This window comes from Scophthalmus maximus, chromosome 7 (genome assembly GCF_022379125.1).
Source record: "Scophthalmus maximus strain ysfricsl-2021 chromosome 7, ASM2237912v1, whole genome shotgun sequence".
Classification (NCBI taxonomy): Eukaryota; Metazoa; Chordata; class Actinopteri; order Pleuronectiformes; family Scophthalmidae; genus Scophthalmus; species Scophthalmus maximus.
Window position 1 is genome coordinate 3,060,055 of NC_061521.1, and position 14,473 is coordinate 3,074,527.

General features: G+C 44.4%; 1 protein-coding gene across 2 annotated transcripts in view; it reads left to right on the forward strand.

Moving 5' to 3' along the window:
• mgat4c (mgat4 family member C) overlaps window positions 1-14,473 on the forward strand; it is a 97,595-nt gene that overhangs the window by 33,278 nt on the left and 49,844 nt on the right. The window contains exons 1-2 of one of the 2 annotated variants that reach the window (XM_035643435.2): window positions 6,927-7,287; window positions 7,390-7,465. In XM_035643435.2, the coding sequence (XP_035499328.1) occupies window positions 7,441-7,465 (25 nt within the window). In that variant the 5' untranslated portion in view covers window positions 6,927-7,287; window positions 7,390-7,440. Of the gene's footprint in view, window positions 1-6,926; window positions 7,288-7,389; window positions 7,466-14,473 lie in introns of those variants that run through there. The other variant, XM_035643434.2, reaches the window with a different exon arrangement.

Here is a 14,473-nt window from a genome sequence, read left to right on the forward strand (position 1 = left end):
AGCCTTGGACCCAGACAAATTCTTGGAGCTCCTTTCATTTGCTCTGCCAGAATATGGCAGAGCAATTTGGGAAGTGATTTCTGCGGCAGAAAACTTGCCGATCCAATCACAAATGATTAACTGATTAATCGCCATTTTTAAACAACCAAGGCTGCCGCTAACAATCGAGTATTTGACTAAAAGTACCTGATATCTTCACATTTCTCCCTCAAAAACGGCAAAACACTCGTTCACAGACTTTGTGAAATCATCATCACAGGCATCTCTCTGTCTCTCTAGTCTGTTGACATTTTAAACAGACGTCACATGATTCGTCTGGGTCCGTTGGTAACGCCTCTTGGAAAATCAAAAATGAACAGAGAGGACCCAGACTAATACATATTTGAGTATTAGTCTGGCTATGCCAAGTTAGCAGTGGGTGGTTTTAAATGGCTCCTCATCTCAACTGGGTGCTTTCATAGAGTAAGACTCGGGCTGTGTATGATGAAAATATTCAGGCAGTGCAGCATCTCAAATCATGGCTTGATGAGGAAAAAATGTCCAAGTTCATTGCTTGTGATGCAATTTAGCGCAGGTGACTCCTGGCCCTCAGACTGCAGGGCCTGCTCTGTACACTTATTCGCAGACAAATGCCAATGTTAAAGAAGCAGAAGAGATCTTAACAAGTTAAAAGAACCTCCCCGGAGATAGACCAGCAGGGAGAAGGAGGGCCGGTGGGATGGAAAACACTGGATCACCACAGTGAGTTCATTGAGAAGAATGAATGAAGAAATTCAAAGTGATGGCGTTCCTGGCGATCTTCAAGGCAATGAGACATTATTGATTTCCAAGGAGAAAAGGCATTCTTAATGTGTCCAGGGATTCGGGCCTTCTTCCTTTGTCTCATTCCACTACTCACTCTGTTTCTGCAGCTTTAAGCCACCACAAATGACTCAGGAGTGAAGCTTGATATACAGCAAGAAGCCCAGTGTAGCTTCGGTATGCCGGTCTACCTGTAGGAGGAGTGAGCACTCATCTCGGTGGATAGCAAAGGTATGCCTCAACCATCTGTTCCCTTCTGACACAGTGCAGTGAATCAGCATTTTAGTTTTTTTTCAAAGGAGTGGATCCTGAAAGCCTCTTATCTGTAAGGATGGAGGCAGAGTACGGCTGCAAAGATGTTTATCTGTGTTGATATTTAAAAGGAAGAGAGTGATGCATTCTGTTGTTGCTCTTGAGCCAAATTTCCACACAAATTGTGCGAGGCACAGAAGCTGTCCTAAGCTGTTTTTAGAAATTGTTTACAACATGATGGTTCATTGGCATATGGGTACCACCTGCACAGCTATTACAGGTAAGCGTCGGCATTTGGAAGAGCTTTGAGTTTTTCTGGTGAATAATTCATGTTAATTAGTGAAGGTATGGTTTCAGGTCGAAACTCTTTCATCTGCCACAGGGTGCACACTTTTATGGCCGTACATGTTCTGGAATTCAGGCTATATAAAGCTAAGGTTGCCATTTTGTGACTCTGAGCAATAGTCTTGCAAAGTTATCAACTCTTTTCATTTCTGGCCTGACAATCTGGGTGAAAGATTTGGAGATGAAGTGGGGAGCTGTGGCTCAAAGATCCTATCAAAGGCAATAGCGAATAGGTATAGAGATTCAGGAATGATGGCAGAGATAGTAGATGAATTCTGAGTTTGTGGATATATGGCTTGCATCCCCAAGTTTATCATACAGAGTACAAAGAGAGAGAGGGTAACAATCAAGGAAATGGTGCAGTGTGTTATAAAATTGCGTCTCATGGACTGCGTAAATGTTTGACTTTTATTCTAAAGGAAACTAATTGGGAGATTCAAGGTAAGTTGGTGTTTGGCCAACGCATCCATTGGCACACAGCAGTGTGTAGGTGTGTGTAGCCTCTCTAAGGGGTAGGGTCAAAAATTAAAAACATGAGCACCTCCTCTACTTGTAGAGGTTTTTTTTGCCCTGAGATCCTAACAGAACAGCACAGAGAACAAATGTTTCAGTGTTTGATAGCCACTAAAAAGATATCTCGTCCCATGCTCTAGTTTGCAGATGAAAAACAATAGTTGTGATCTTTAGATATAATACATTTGCTGTGAGAAATGGAAATTCTGATCTTTTTCCATGATGTTTATGTTCTTATTACATCCAAGGGTAAAATGTATTTATGTTGGTTGAGGTGCCCAAGGTGTAACTTGGATATGTGAGCATGGGGGACATTCAGCTAGAGCAGGGGACCACTTGCACCACTAATGTTTCCCTCTGATGTGATGTCCGGATTAGAATTGAGCACAGAAGTAGCCTTTTGTGGAGGCTTTGAGAACCCACCCAAGTCATGCTAATGTTGGCGTATAGACGTGCTTGTTATGCTTTGGGTTTGTCCAGCTGAGAAAGGGGTAATTATTTTATTTTTTTTAGGTTTACCTCAGACAATGCAGCCTAACAATACAAAATGTAACTATACTTACATTTCGATGCCATTATGGAAGAAATCCCTTTTCATGTTTATTTTTTTAGAAGGTGGGGAAATTAGTTCCCCTTGAACGGCTCTATATCCAAGAATCGCTTAGCAAAGAGAAGATTAAGTGCACACATTAATCCAGGAGTCAGAGCAATCTTGTAATCCACTCAGTATGCTAATTGCCTGTTCTTCTTCAGCAAAGGGGTTTACAGGCCATTAAATGGCACTGAGCGGTTGACAAAGGACAGCCAGTATTCTCCCCCACCCACTCTACCTCTCTCTCTATATTTTGTACTTGGACAGGCTGTTGCACACCCACACAACACCCGTCTAATAAAATATGCAAAAAAGAAAAGTATCCCATTACGATTCAAAAGCAGTTATTTATTTTTGCAGAATAGGGGTAGAAATTGCACCCTTTCCCCCTTTGCCAAGTATACCTGATCATGACAAAGGTGGATCTGTTAAATTAACTTTTGATCTTCTGATCCTGACCGGGTTTCTTCGGACAACTTTCCCCAGCATTCCAACGCTTCCTTGTAACATTTGTCCATACCTGACAGTGGTACAAGTAAATAATGAAACGGAGTTAAGTGCCATTGTCTCCATGGCGGTCCCAGACATGCGCAACCCTCCCTCCTCCCACTTTGCCCATACACAGGAGGATCACGCCAAGTTAAAGTGCAATTCTTAGCACACCACTGCCTGTGTAGCTCCCCAAGTGGCCTTGGCAGCCTCAACATGATGGATGCTGTTTCAGATCGAGAGTCTCGCTACACCGATAACGCAGCCTTGTCAAAACACATTCACTAGCAATGTAAGCAGATAAAGACAGTTGCAGATAATTAAAAGATTTGCACTTTGCGTCATTTGTGGAGCCAGCTGCCAAAGAACAGGGCTGTGACGGATGACTCGAACAAGAGAGTTCGGCATGAAGCTGACTGCAAATGTAGCTGGTAATGACCAGTGTGTTTTTCAGATGCAGCTAATGAGCATGGCCATTAGACATAAATGACATTTTAAAAACCTGGGGAGTAAGGAAATGAAGAAGTACCCCAGATAGACTGCCTGTTGGCAGAAAATACGGTAAGAGCGTCTGTAGTATTTGGCTCTCAGTGTACATGTAGGTGCTCTGTACAATTGGCACTTATCCTCTGTGTTCAACAGATAATCCTTTTATGGGTATATTATTTTAATTTCTGCTGAGCCCATTTTGCCCCTCTGTGCGATTCTGTAGAGAGACAGTGAGCTGATGAAAAAGACAATGGCTTTGACATTGCAGCTTGCAGTTTGTGAGGATATGTTGACTCAGTCTTACACTACACGTCATATCGACCAGACCCAAAGCAGAGAATGGAAATATTGCTCAGTAACCACAAGACTTTTTTTCTTCTGTTTAAACCGTAGCTCTCCAACTCATATCAATAAATCCCAATAATCTGCAGGCTAATGCTGCAACCAATCCCTAATCAATGCGATTGATTAGTCATACATTTCCATGTGTTGAATATATGCAGATATAGATTATTTCATCTGCAGTGTTTGTTTGGATGTGGTTGATATATCTATGATAATATCTGGTGGTAATCAACCACTATGAGGAGCCTAAAAGTACAACTTCTTAATCCAATTATTATCGCTAAGAAAAAAGAAAGAAAAAGAAAAGATATTTATGGGTTAGGGTTAAAGTTTTGAATTACAGTTGAGGTTGTTGTTCTTTTCCTGATAGTAGTAGTTAATTAAAGTTCATACTACTTCCATACTTCAGTCAGACTCTGGACGAAGTGTGGACGGTTGTTTCAACAACTTGTTCCACAATGAAGCATCGATACACAGTCACCTCCATTGGTCGCTGCCTTAAATTTTACACGTAACAATAATGATATTTGTAATATTTATAGAGTTGCTAACATTGCTAGCATGATGGCAAACATCCGACTCTTAGAAGACAAATGTGGTTTGTGTTAAAAGGAAATAATTGATTATCATGTGCCAACATTGAACACATTTGAAAGGTTTTGATTATCTGAAATGTTTTAGATTTTATAAACATTATAAACTTCTGATCATCACATCTCTCCAACGGCAAGATCTGATGGCCTCTTTGATGTATTTATTTTTCTCAGGAATAATGGAAGCTTAAGGAACGTGGGTGGGAGTGGGAAACATGTTGGCATGGGGATTATACATTGATTACAACAATCTCGACAAAACCCAAACATCAAGATGTGAGAGTAAGAGACATTTTGTCTCTTTTTGTGAGTGTGAGTGTGTGTTTCTGCTCGTTTGTTTTCCTCTTTCTTTGTACCTTGGTTGAAGGATGTTTTCCTGGAGTTACTACAGTAGCCTACCTTGTATGCTGTAGTGTTATGACCCTCAAGTATTCTCTTGGTATCTCTGAGGTCACAGCTTTCTGTTGCTGTATGTGGTGGGGGTTGTGGCGTTGTAGAGCAGATGCTAAGGTAAGGCTTTATGTGGGTGGTTGTCTCTCAGGTTGAGAATTATGCTGGAAGCTATGATCAGTCACAGTGGAGAATGGGCTGTGAAGAGTATGGCCCCTAAAAAACATAATGTTGGCAGAGAAAACTCGCTCTGCAGAATAATTTGTTGCATTAAAACATGTTGAATCCATCCCACAACCCCAAAAATCCTCCAACCATACAGGTCGTTTGTACCTTATCCTATGATACGACCCACAGGAGCGTCTGCTGAAATATTCACCCTATGAGATTTAGACAGTTTTAAGTGCGGGCAATATGGGTCTTCTGTTTGGGACAGATCAAGGAACATGACCAAAAACACAATCAGAGGGTTACTAGACATATTGAGAAGAGGTAAAATGATTAAAAACCTTACAGTGCATGTACACACAGTTTGTTTTATATGTCTTCGAGTGTAAACGTTTCAGAAATTATTTTACCTGTTAACATTTTGCACCTCAAACGAGGACAATTTGTCTGTAAACACAAACTCAAACTTGCTTATGTAACACTGGTTAAATAAATGATCACCCTAGTTCACTTTCATTCACTTTTGATTAGTTTATGGCAGTCCCACCATAGTTACACTGATCATCTGAGCCACACCTGAGCCAATCACTTTTCTCAACCTTGCATCTGCCTCACATCCTGTGGAAAGAGGAAACACTTGCATATTATTCACATGTTGCCTAGCCAGCCACAGGAACTGAAGGATCTTACCAAGCAGTTGAAACCCTCCCAACTCCTGTCACTCAACCAACTTTGAGGATTGAATTTTTAGCACCAATGCAAATTTAGCAATGCTATCAAAGGTAATGCTAACAATCCATGCAATGGATGCCACACCACTACTGAAACTGCTGCTGTGCTCTTCCTGTGGATGAAGATTTGAAGATTCTTTTGGATGAACACTGGTGAGCCATGATGATGAACATTAAGATGTGAAATTTGGTATTACATTTACCCTAAGGAAATATTCTGAATATTAAAGGCCCATGGTGTGGTAGGATCATACCATTAGCCACTAGCCCTGTTCACCAGATTTCCTCAACTGTCACCAACACTATCCACACATCTTCAAAAATTTCAAACACAGTAGTGTGACGTTTATGGGAAAGCATATTAATGGAAATGTTGGTTTTCGTTTTTGAATTGATTGTGAATATTGACTGATTGATGGTTAACTGCTGATGAGTGATGACCAAGAATGAAACGTGCACTGTAAACGAATCAAGTGACTAACTACTAGTAGTAACTTTTGTGTGTATATATATATATATATATATATACATCTTTTTTCCTTTTGTAAATTTCTCCTTGATTAACTTCAAGTGTTGTTTGTTATGTTTTCAATACAATACCGGTAACCACAGTTCTGTCATGTGTTTCATTAATCCTCAGTCAGCTCCCAGAGTCCAACCTAAACTATCCCTACTCTCTTTACATTATTATTCCTAAATATTCTCACTTATAAGTGCTACACTTAGCGTAGTGATTGAAACATTGCACATAAAGGCTTCAAAATTTTGAGCCAAACTGTAAAAACAATTAACCGTAGGTTCAGATTGTTTCCCAGAGGCATTTTCTGAAGATTTCACAGTTGCATTAGTTACAAAAGCTCCAATCAAAATTGCACGCTTATAGAAATATTGCTGCACGACAGATTATTTGCTTGAAAAATATTCAGTAAAAAATTTTTGGAGGAGAATAAGAGGCTGTGACTTAAAACTGCATTTGGCATCTTAGCAAATTGGCTCTGATTCTATATGGCAGCGAGAAGAAATTGCACGAAGGATGAACTTTAATGTCCAAAAGTTATGTAATGTGAATTTAACTTCAATGCACACTGTAATCCTCATGTTGACTAGCCCAGCTGGTCTTTGATCCCCTTGTACCCGGGGATATTGAAGAGACAGGGAGGCAAAAAGTTGAACCTTGGTGAGATTTAGAAAAGCAGAAAGTGGAACCTGTGACGAGACTTGCTCTTTGTATTATTATAATAAACATTCGGCTGACCGGATTCCTACTCAAAAGCTCCCTTTCTAAAAAGGGCCACATAAACTAACTTAGTGAGGAGCACCTAGCCAAATGAGGTCATCTCCACACATCCTTTGATCCCTCCATTCTTCATCTCGGAGACAAGTGGCACATAAGAGGATCTGTCTTTGTGAGCGGTTCTGAGCCCCCAAAATTACAAACAAACTGAAGGCGTGGGATCGATCGAGTGTGTCTCACAGAATGATGAACTGGCACTTCAGAGGGGGGAAAATCAATGTTTTGCTCCCTTTCCCTCCCTCTCCTCTCCCTGTCTTTCTCTCTGGGCCCCAAACTCTCTCCACAGTCCGTATACCGCAGTGTTTAAGTGTGGGTTCACGTGTGCTGCCTCGAAGCGGGGTCTCCTGGCATGATTTAATGGTCCTTTTGTTTCTTATTCCTTTTTAGCCCCGAAGACCCCTGCCCTGCCGCTTTGATGTGTGAGCGCGCCTACCAATAATGGCCCATAGGATACGCAGTGGAAGTAAGTGCCTCTGGTCAGATTTACCCCTTTAGTGGTCCTCCTCCCTCCACTGCCCTTGTAAACCTCAGCTCATCGGATGTGGATGTATCGATCAGTACAACATAGCAATCTTTAGATCATAACATCCTAAAGTTCATTGCTTGATCCAAAGACTTTTGGATCCCACTCTCACACTTGACGATGAAGCCGCCCAAACGAAACCATTTATTAATTGCAACGCATGCCTTGGATAGTCGACTGCAGGGTTTAGTAGGTTTACAGCCCCAGCATGTACAGCAGTGTTGGAGGTGAGAAGAGGACATATAGGGCCAAATAACATCAATTCTATCATATGTCTTTACATGGAATTATTTCCCAAAGGGTAAAATTGGATTCAATGACCTCTGTCTAGAAATTAACTATAGCTAGAAATTAACAGGTTTTTTTGTGGGCATCCTCAAGGATCACATTGACAACAGAGGCTGGCATCGTCTTGCCTCAGTGTTGGCTTACCTTTCCTGGAAATATTTCAATTAAGTTATCAAGGCATTTTGATGAAAGAAATAAAGAATTCATCTTTTTTTATTACTCCAAAAACACGCCGTCAAGAATTTGAGTATTTGGTTTAATATTTCTCCTCCTCAGATAGTTTGAGTTACCCGAGTACTGTTAGCTCAGCCGTTGGGGGGTTTCGCTGAGCAGTGGCAGGTTGTGGCTTGGACCAGTATATATTGTGTGCCTCTTAGTTGAGTAGGGAATTAACCTGGGCTCCCAGTCAAATGTGTTTTTTTTGTCTATGATAATGGATAATGTCAACTCTACCAGGAGACTCAGTAGATGACCAAGCACCTTCAAATAGGTCATGCGTACTGGTGTGGCTCTGGGGATGGCAATGTTAGTCTGTTGAGTAGTTGGTGTTTGATCCAGAATGGAATATCTCAACAACTATTGGATGGATAACCAATTTGTTGTTGTTTGTTTTCCTGAATCATTTTGCACCAAACTGGCAGATGACCCAACCTGGTGCACATGTCTCATTGTGTCAGGTTTTGCCCCATGTGTGTGCATGTACAGGATGTTCGCGGGTAATATGCGCGGGCAGGTGCGTTGCGTCGCTCAAGAGCTCTCTTTGTGCTGGCCGTTGCCTGCTGGTCAGATGTGTGTGAGCTCTTGCGATGCGTGTGCGGCAGGCCCCCCGTTAGAGCTGGAAGGCGGCGCCGTCAGCCGTGGAGATCTCAACCTGTCAGCCCCTGCCTTGTGAAATTCAGGGCATGGAGATGAAGGCTGGGACAGGTATCCATGTGTGGAGAGGGGGCCTGTCTGTCTCCCTGAGAGTCTGATCAGATTGTTTTTTTTTTGTCTTTGCCTGTCTCCAGAGGTGCAGTTTGGGGCAGGAAGCTGCTTTGTGTCACGAGTAAAATATTCATGGTACGTGCCGGGAGTTTGACGGGCTGCTCTGACACCTCCATACTCTCCACCCTCATTTTTTATTTCCTCTCTGGCGTGTTACCTCACACCTCTGTTGTTCAGCGCCGCACTCTACGCACAGTACAGTGATGATGAACGGAAAACCACTTTTTTTACATTTTCACACCTATCAGACCTATATCTTTCACATTCCTGAGAACACGTTGGCTGAAAGGCTTTCATTTTAGCTTTTATCAACGCTCCCTTAAAGGCTTCCATGCTTAAACTGGTGCTTTACAATTTGCTCTCTAAGGTTCCTCTCGCCCCGGCATAATGGAAACATTTTCAATCCGAATTTGAAATTAACATTAAATAAAAAAAGAGTCAACCTTGGGTGCCGTCAATGATTTACTACATTTTTCAGTATGAGTTTCGTGAGTCCTCGAAGAACCCTGGTACCCAGCAGGATGCTAGAGAATGGTAGATAACAGCAGTATCAACAAGGCAGAGGGTGTCAGTCAAAAAAAAAAAAGTAGTCTGACTTGTTACCAAGAATGCATTACTCCATGTGGCTACAGTGTAATCTGGTGAAATTAAACTCTTCCTCGTCCCATAGATTTTTGAATAACGGCCCATTAAATGATGGCTCTATAGGAAGAATTCCTTGATCCTTCCCTCACGTCAAGTTTTTTCGCGTCAAAGTTGCAAATCACCTTTTCATTATACTTTGTCTGCGGCCTCGCTCTGAAGTCATCATCACCGATCCAAGGGCCTCCGTCTCCAAACGCTGCGGGGAGGAGGGTGCGGTGTAGGTATGTGGTGGTCTAATTGAGGGCCAGCGGAGTTTTACTTAACAAAGGCAGCTAATTGGGCCAGAGCTCTTTATCCTCATAGAGCACAGAGGTTTTTTCTTTGCTCTCAAGCAATCGAGTGAGTGTTTCGAGGGGAGAGGAGGGAAACAGCGGGTTACAGCGAAGACGGAGCGCGGCCATTGTTTTCAGGCCACTGCAAACAGGTATTTCATATCGTCGTCAGGGTTTGGAGGAAGTCAGGTGTACCGTGAGGAATGTAGTGTGATTCAGACGAGCTTCGTGCCGACAGTGAACTCTAATAGGGAATGGGGCTACAGAGATGTTCGGTTCCATGAACCTCTCATCGCAGAACCTTTTTGTTGTAATTCAACAAAAAAGTGCATCATTTTACAAAATGATTCATTATTATAAAATATCCTAATGATATTATGTTTAAATACTGTAATTATTTAATTAGAGTGATTTTGATATACACTACACAATAAAAACATATATTGTATTTATCAGTCTATCATATCATGCTGATTTACGTCATAGCCTGTGCCTAATATTTCTGCAAGCTCAAGGTTTTCTTCGTCATTTTTTTTGCCACGTGCACAAATGTGAGCAACGTTTATCCAGTGATCCCGGCTTGATTGTCAAATGCAATTTGCATTTGCCCCAACTGACGTTTTATTGCAATTAAGTACAGTAGCAAGTAAACAACCGGATGCAAAGTCATTCCCCGCTCTCGCTCAATAAAAAAAAACGCCTGCGAGGTCACGTCACCTCAGTCGCTCTTTAGGCTTGAATGGATTTTCACGTGTCCTGCTCTTTCAGTTGCTATAAATTACAGTACTAACTGAATTACACTGATACTTACAGTATGCAGATTGTCACCGTATGAGAAAAAACAACAATATGTACGTCGCTGAGATGTTTGTCTTGTGCACATTACCCTCCATTTAGACTAGAACGTGACAAACGCCTCATAACGAATTCACATTGGATGGTTTCCTTGCTCCCCCCTCTTCTCCACTTAAAAAATTGTAAGCCAAAAGGAGTCGCCGTGTATCCGCGGTTTTTCTCTGCGAGCTGCGGCTCTGAGGTGGTGACCTCGCGCCGCCTCCATCCACTGTGTTACTCACATTTGTGTCCGTCCCCGGGGCGCTTCGTCTAAAGAGCCCGGACTGGAGAGGCAGCCGGGCCAAGCACAGCTCGGCGGGGTTAGCCCTGCCCTGGAGAAATCTTCACGCCGACCTGATTTCTTTCACTTGCTCCCCATATTCCCATGATCCCCCTGCTCATATTCACACGCTCTTCTTGTCAGAGCAATTTTGTGGTGGGGGGGGGACTTCTTTAACAACAGCGAAACTAGAACAGGATTTCAGAGTCCAGTAGCTTTCTTTGCGAATAGCGTTGGTTGCCAGGTGTCCACGCTGATTTTTCTTTCAAGAAATCTGCTGATGACTGCAATCCGTCATAAGAAGTAATGCATAAATGTCTGCCCGAGATCTGGCGTTCTCATGAATCCACATCAAAATTACACTTTTTCAATGGCGGCGGCAAAGCGACGCGTTGAAGGGAAATCTCTCATAACAGTTTGTCATATTCTCAGTCTCGCTGAGAATCGGAGTCAATAATAGCGATTGGTCCCCCAGTCACGTTCAGCCCCATCCTGCCTCACTCCGGCATCTGGATTTAATTGGTGCTACACTGTAAAGCCACAGCTGTTCTGCCTGTTAGGACAATAAATTACCCCAATTAGGAGTCGAACAAAGGAGGCTGTCTGACATCGCCGGCTCACTGCCCTGCCTGGAGATGGTAATGCAACGGAATGAGGCTCCTCACTGACATAAAGGCTGCACCGAAATACCTGCGCCATCGTCTCTCCGATCGCAACGCAGGTTCCAGTTCAGGGGACATATAGAGCAGGAGGAGATTGCCTTGCGTGGCCTGCAGTTCGGTACTGCCTCAGTCGCCGGAGCTCCTGGCATTTAAATAAGTGTGTCAACGTGTTTGAAATCAATAGAAGGTATGTTTTGTAATTGCTGGGCAGATGATTAATTGGTGTTTGCATGATGAGTTGTGGATACGTCCAGGTTTTCTGGCAGCCGCACGCCATATCGATAGCACCGGTAATGAAGGCGGTAATGAGGGAAGGTTTTTGGAGGATGTGCAACGGGAGGAACAATAGGAACATCTGTGGCTGTCTACACAGTTAGGGCATAATTGAGACCATATTTCATTTCCCCCCCTTTGAAAGCCAGTTGTGCTGTGCTTGCCGTCTGCGACCCCCTGAAAAGGATGAGGCATATCTATTTGGCACTCTCAACACGTTCGGCGTCTTTGGAACTCAGGTGGTCTGAGCCCTGAGAACAATGTGGGGTATAGCTGCCTCCGCGATGACGGCCCTCCGTCTTGATTGGCACTCCCTCCACGTCTCCGCCCGGCCGCGCCATCCCTTTGTCTCACCACTCGCTGTGAACACGGCATTAAGCCAGCCGGAGTTTGACAAGAAAAATGAAGTGTGCTATTTCCTGTGGCCTCGAGTGTCTTCCTGAATAATGAGCGCATTGTCTGGACACCCCCCCCCCCATATCCCCCCACCCGCCCGCCATTGGTTTTCCTCTTCCCCTGAAAGTTCCCATCTGCTGGGAGAGTGAAGGGGCCTTTAGAATTGCATTTGTCTCTGGTAGAAGGAAAAAAAAGTGGTCATGTAAGACCTGTCAAACTAAATCTGGAAAACTCAGAAGAAGAAAGAAAGGAAGGATTAAATGGATGAAGTGGATGTTATTGATGAAATCCCATGTCACCGTCTTAGAAAATGCTGTATCCGAGGATATACCCACTACTACTGGAGCATCATGAAACGGTGCAAAGGGATGCAATGGTGTGAGCCAAATTAACTGGCGGCATTTCCCGTATCACTTTACTTTTCTTTTTAACGTGTCAAAATGTCACTGAGAAGTAAAGGGAAGCGCCAGCGCCAGCTCCTTGCCCAGCCCCATACACTTCTCCCAATTACCAGCGTGTGAGCAAACAGTCTGACACGACTGACCTCCTCTCGGAGAGCCGCGGCCACGACTGGGAGGCTCTCTCTGCTTATTATGACAGAAGTGTTGAGGGGTAATGGAAGGAAAGTCTGCACCGCGCCGATAGCACCGCGGGACTGGATAGCCCATTATCCGCCCATTGTGCGGGCGGCGGTAATGGCGAAAGTGAGGGCATCCTGTGCGCTATGGTGATGATCCATTTGGAACGGGTAGTGGCTATTATATGTCAGCGGAGGATAATGGCAGGAGAGAGCATCCTCTGGTGTGTTGTCGTGATGCCAGGGAAATTCCCCCAAAAAATGAAGGTCCACACAGAGTATAGAGCGTGTGCCATCTTGGTTTTATGGTGATGGATTGGATGAAAGGAGTGGCGGAGGGCTTTTTTCCCGCACGCTCTGTTGTAATAATGGTGGGCCAATCCATGTGTTCAAAGAGCGTGAATATCCAGGGAAGGGATGAAAAAATGAGTGTGTGCGAGGGAGCGAGATCGTGTGTATGTGCGCGCGTGTGCATACGACAAACAAGAGCCGCGCCGCAGAAAGAGAGAGAGAGAGAGAGAGTGTTGGTTAGCTATCTGCGCGGCTTGGCGCTTCGCCGCCCCTGTGATGTATGTTTATGGCCCATCATCTCTAGCCAATTACCCCTGCCTCAGTGTGGGAGCCGCCGCGCCTTCCCATCACAGCCGTCAAATGTCTGAGCGCGGAGAGAGACGGCGGCGGCAGTTAACGTTCCTGGACATCCTTGGCGAAGCGCTGTTTTCCCCTTTGGGGGGCGGAGGTGCTCTGGAGATTCATCTTCAAAAAGTAAGCCACTGGGTACGATAGCGTGCCGAGTCTGCAGCTGCTTTGGGGAAATCGGAAAGGCTTGTTGACAGTGCGTTAATGTGAACGCGCGTGTCTGTGTGAGTACAACGCGGGTGCCATGAGTTAGAGCCGCGCGCGAGCAAACTCGGTAAACCTCGTGTTTCCCCACGCGCTCCCGCGTCCGCGTCCGCGTCCGCACGGGGCCGGGTCGCTCCCGGCTCGATGCGTTGATGTGTTGCGCGCGGTGCGAACCTGTGAATGATGTGTGATCACGTGCACTTGCACTGAGAAAGAAGAGCCTCTCGGCTGCGACGTAACCCCGGCATGTTGCGCTGTGTCTCTTTGCTGCCCAGACACAGCCGAGGCCGACATCTTCATGTATCCCGCCGGGGCCGACCTGCAGACTTTCTCCCACAAACGCATCTGACTTTTACAAGGTAATCTTTTCTTTCAGGCCCTGGGAAAAAAAAGGATTCCGTGCTAAATTACACTTTTTGTGTCTAGTTGAGAGTCAGTGTGGCACACTGAAGTCTTCTCCTGTAGAGAGGCGACATTAGGTAAACAGGTAAATTGAATCAAAGTCGCGGCGCAACATCCATTAAGACTAATTTGCGTTCAGAGGGAGGGAGTTGTTTTTTTAACCCCATTGACACAGATGAGACGTGAGACTCTATCTCAGGCAACCCTTTTACTTCAAATCCATCATCAGCACCATCGGTGCAACTCAGACGACACGAGCTTTTATATCTTTTCTTTTATCTCTCAGGGATCCATATCCGTGCGACGTGGCAGATTGTAGCTACAAGGCTGTGTTTGTGTTGGCCGCAGCGGAGGAGCGCCCGTGCCCAGAGGGGTTTATCAGGGAGGGATGATATTGACCGCCAACAGTCGCGCTTGGTGCTGGTGTTATTGCTTTTCACACTTGTGTGACACGCGGACAGCGTCGGCCAGCACAACAGTTGTAAACAAAAA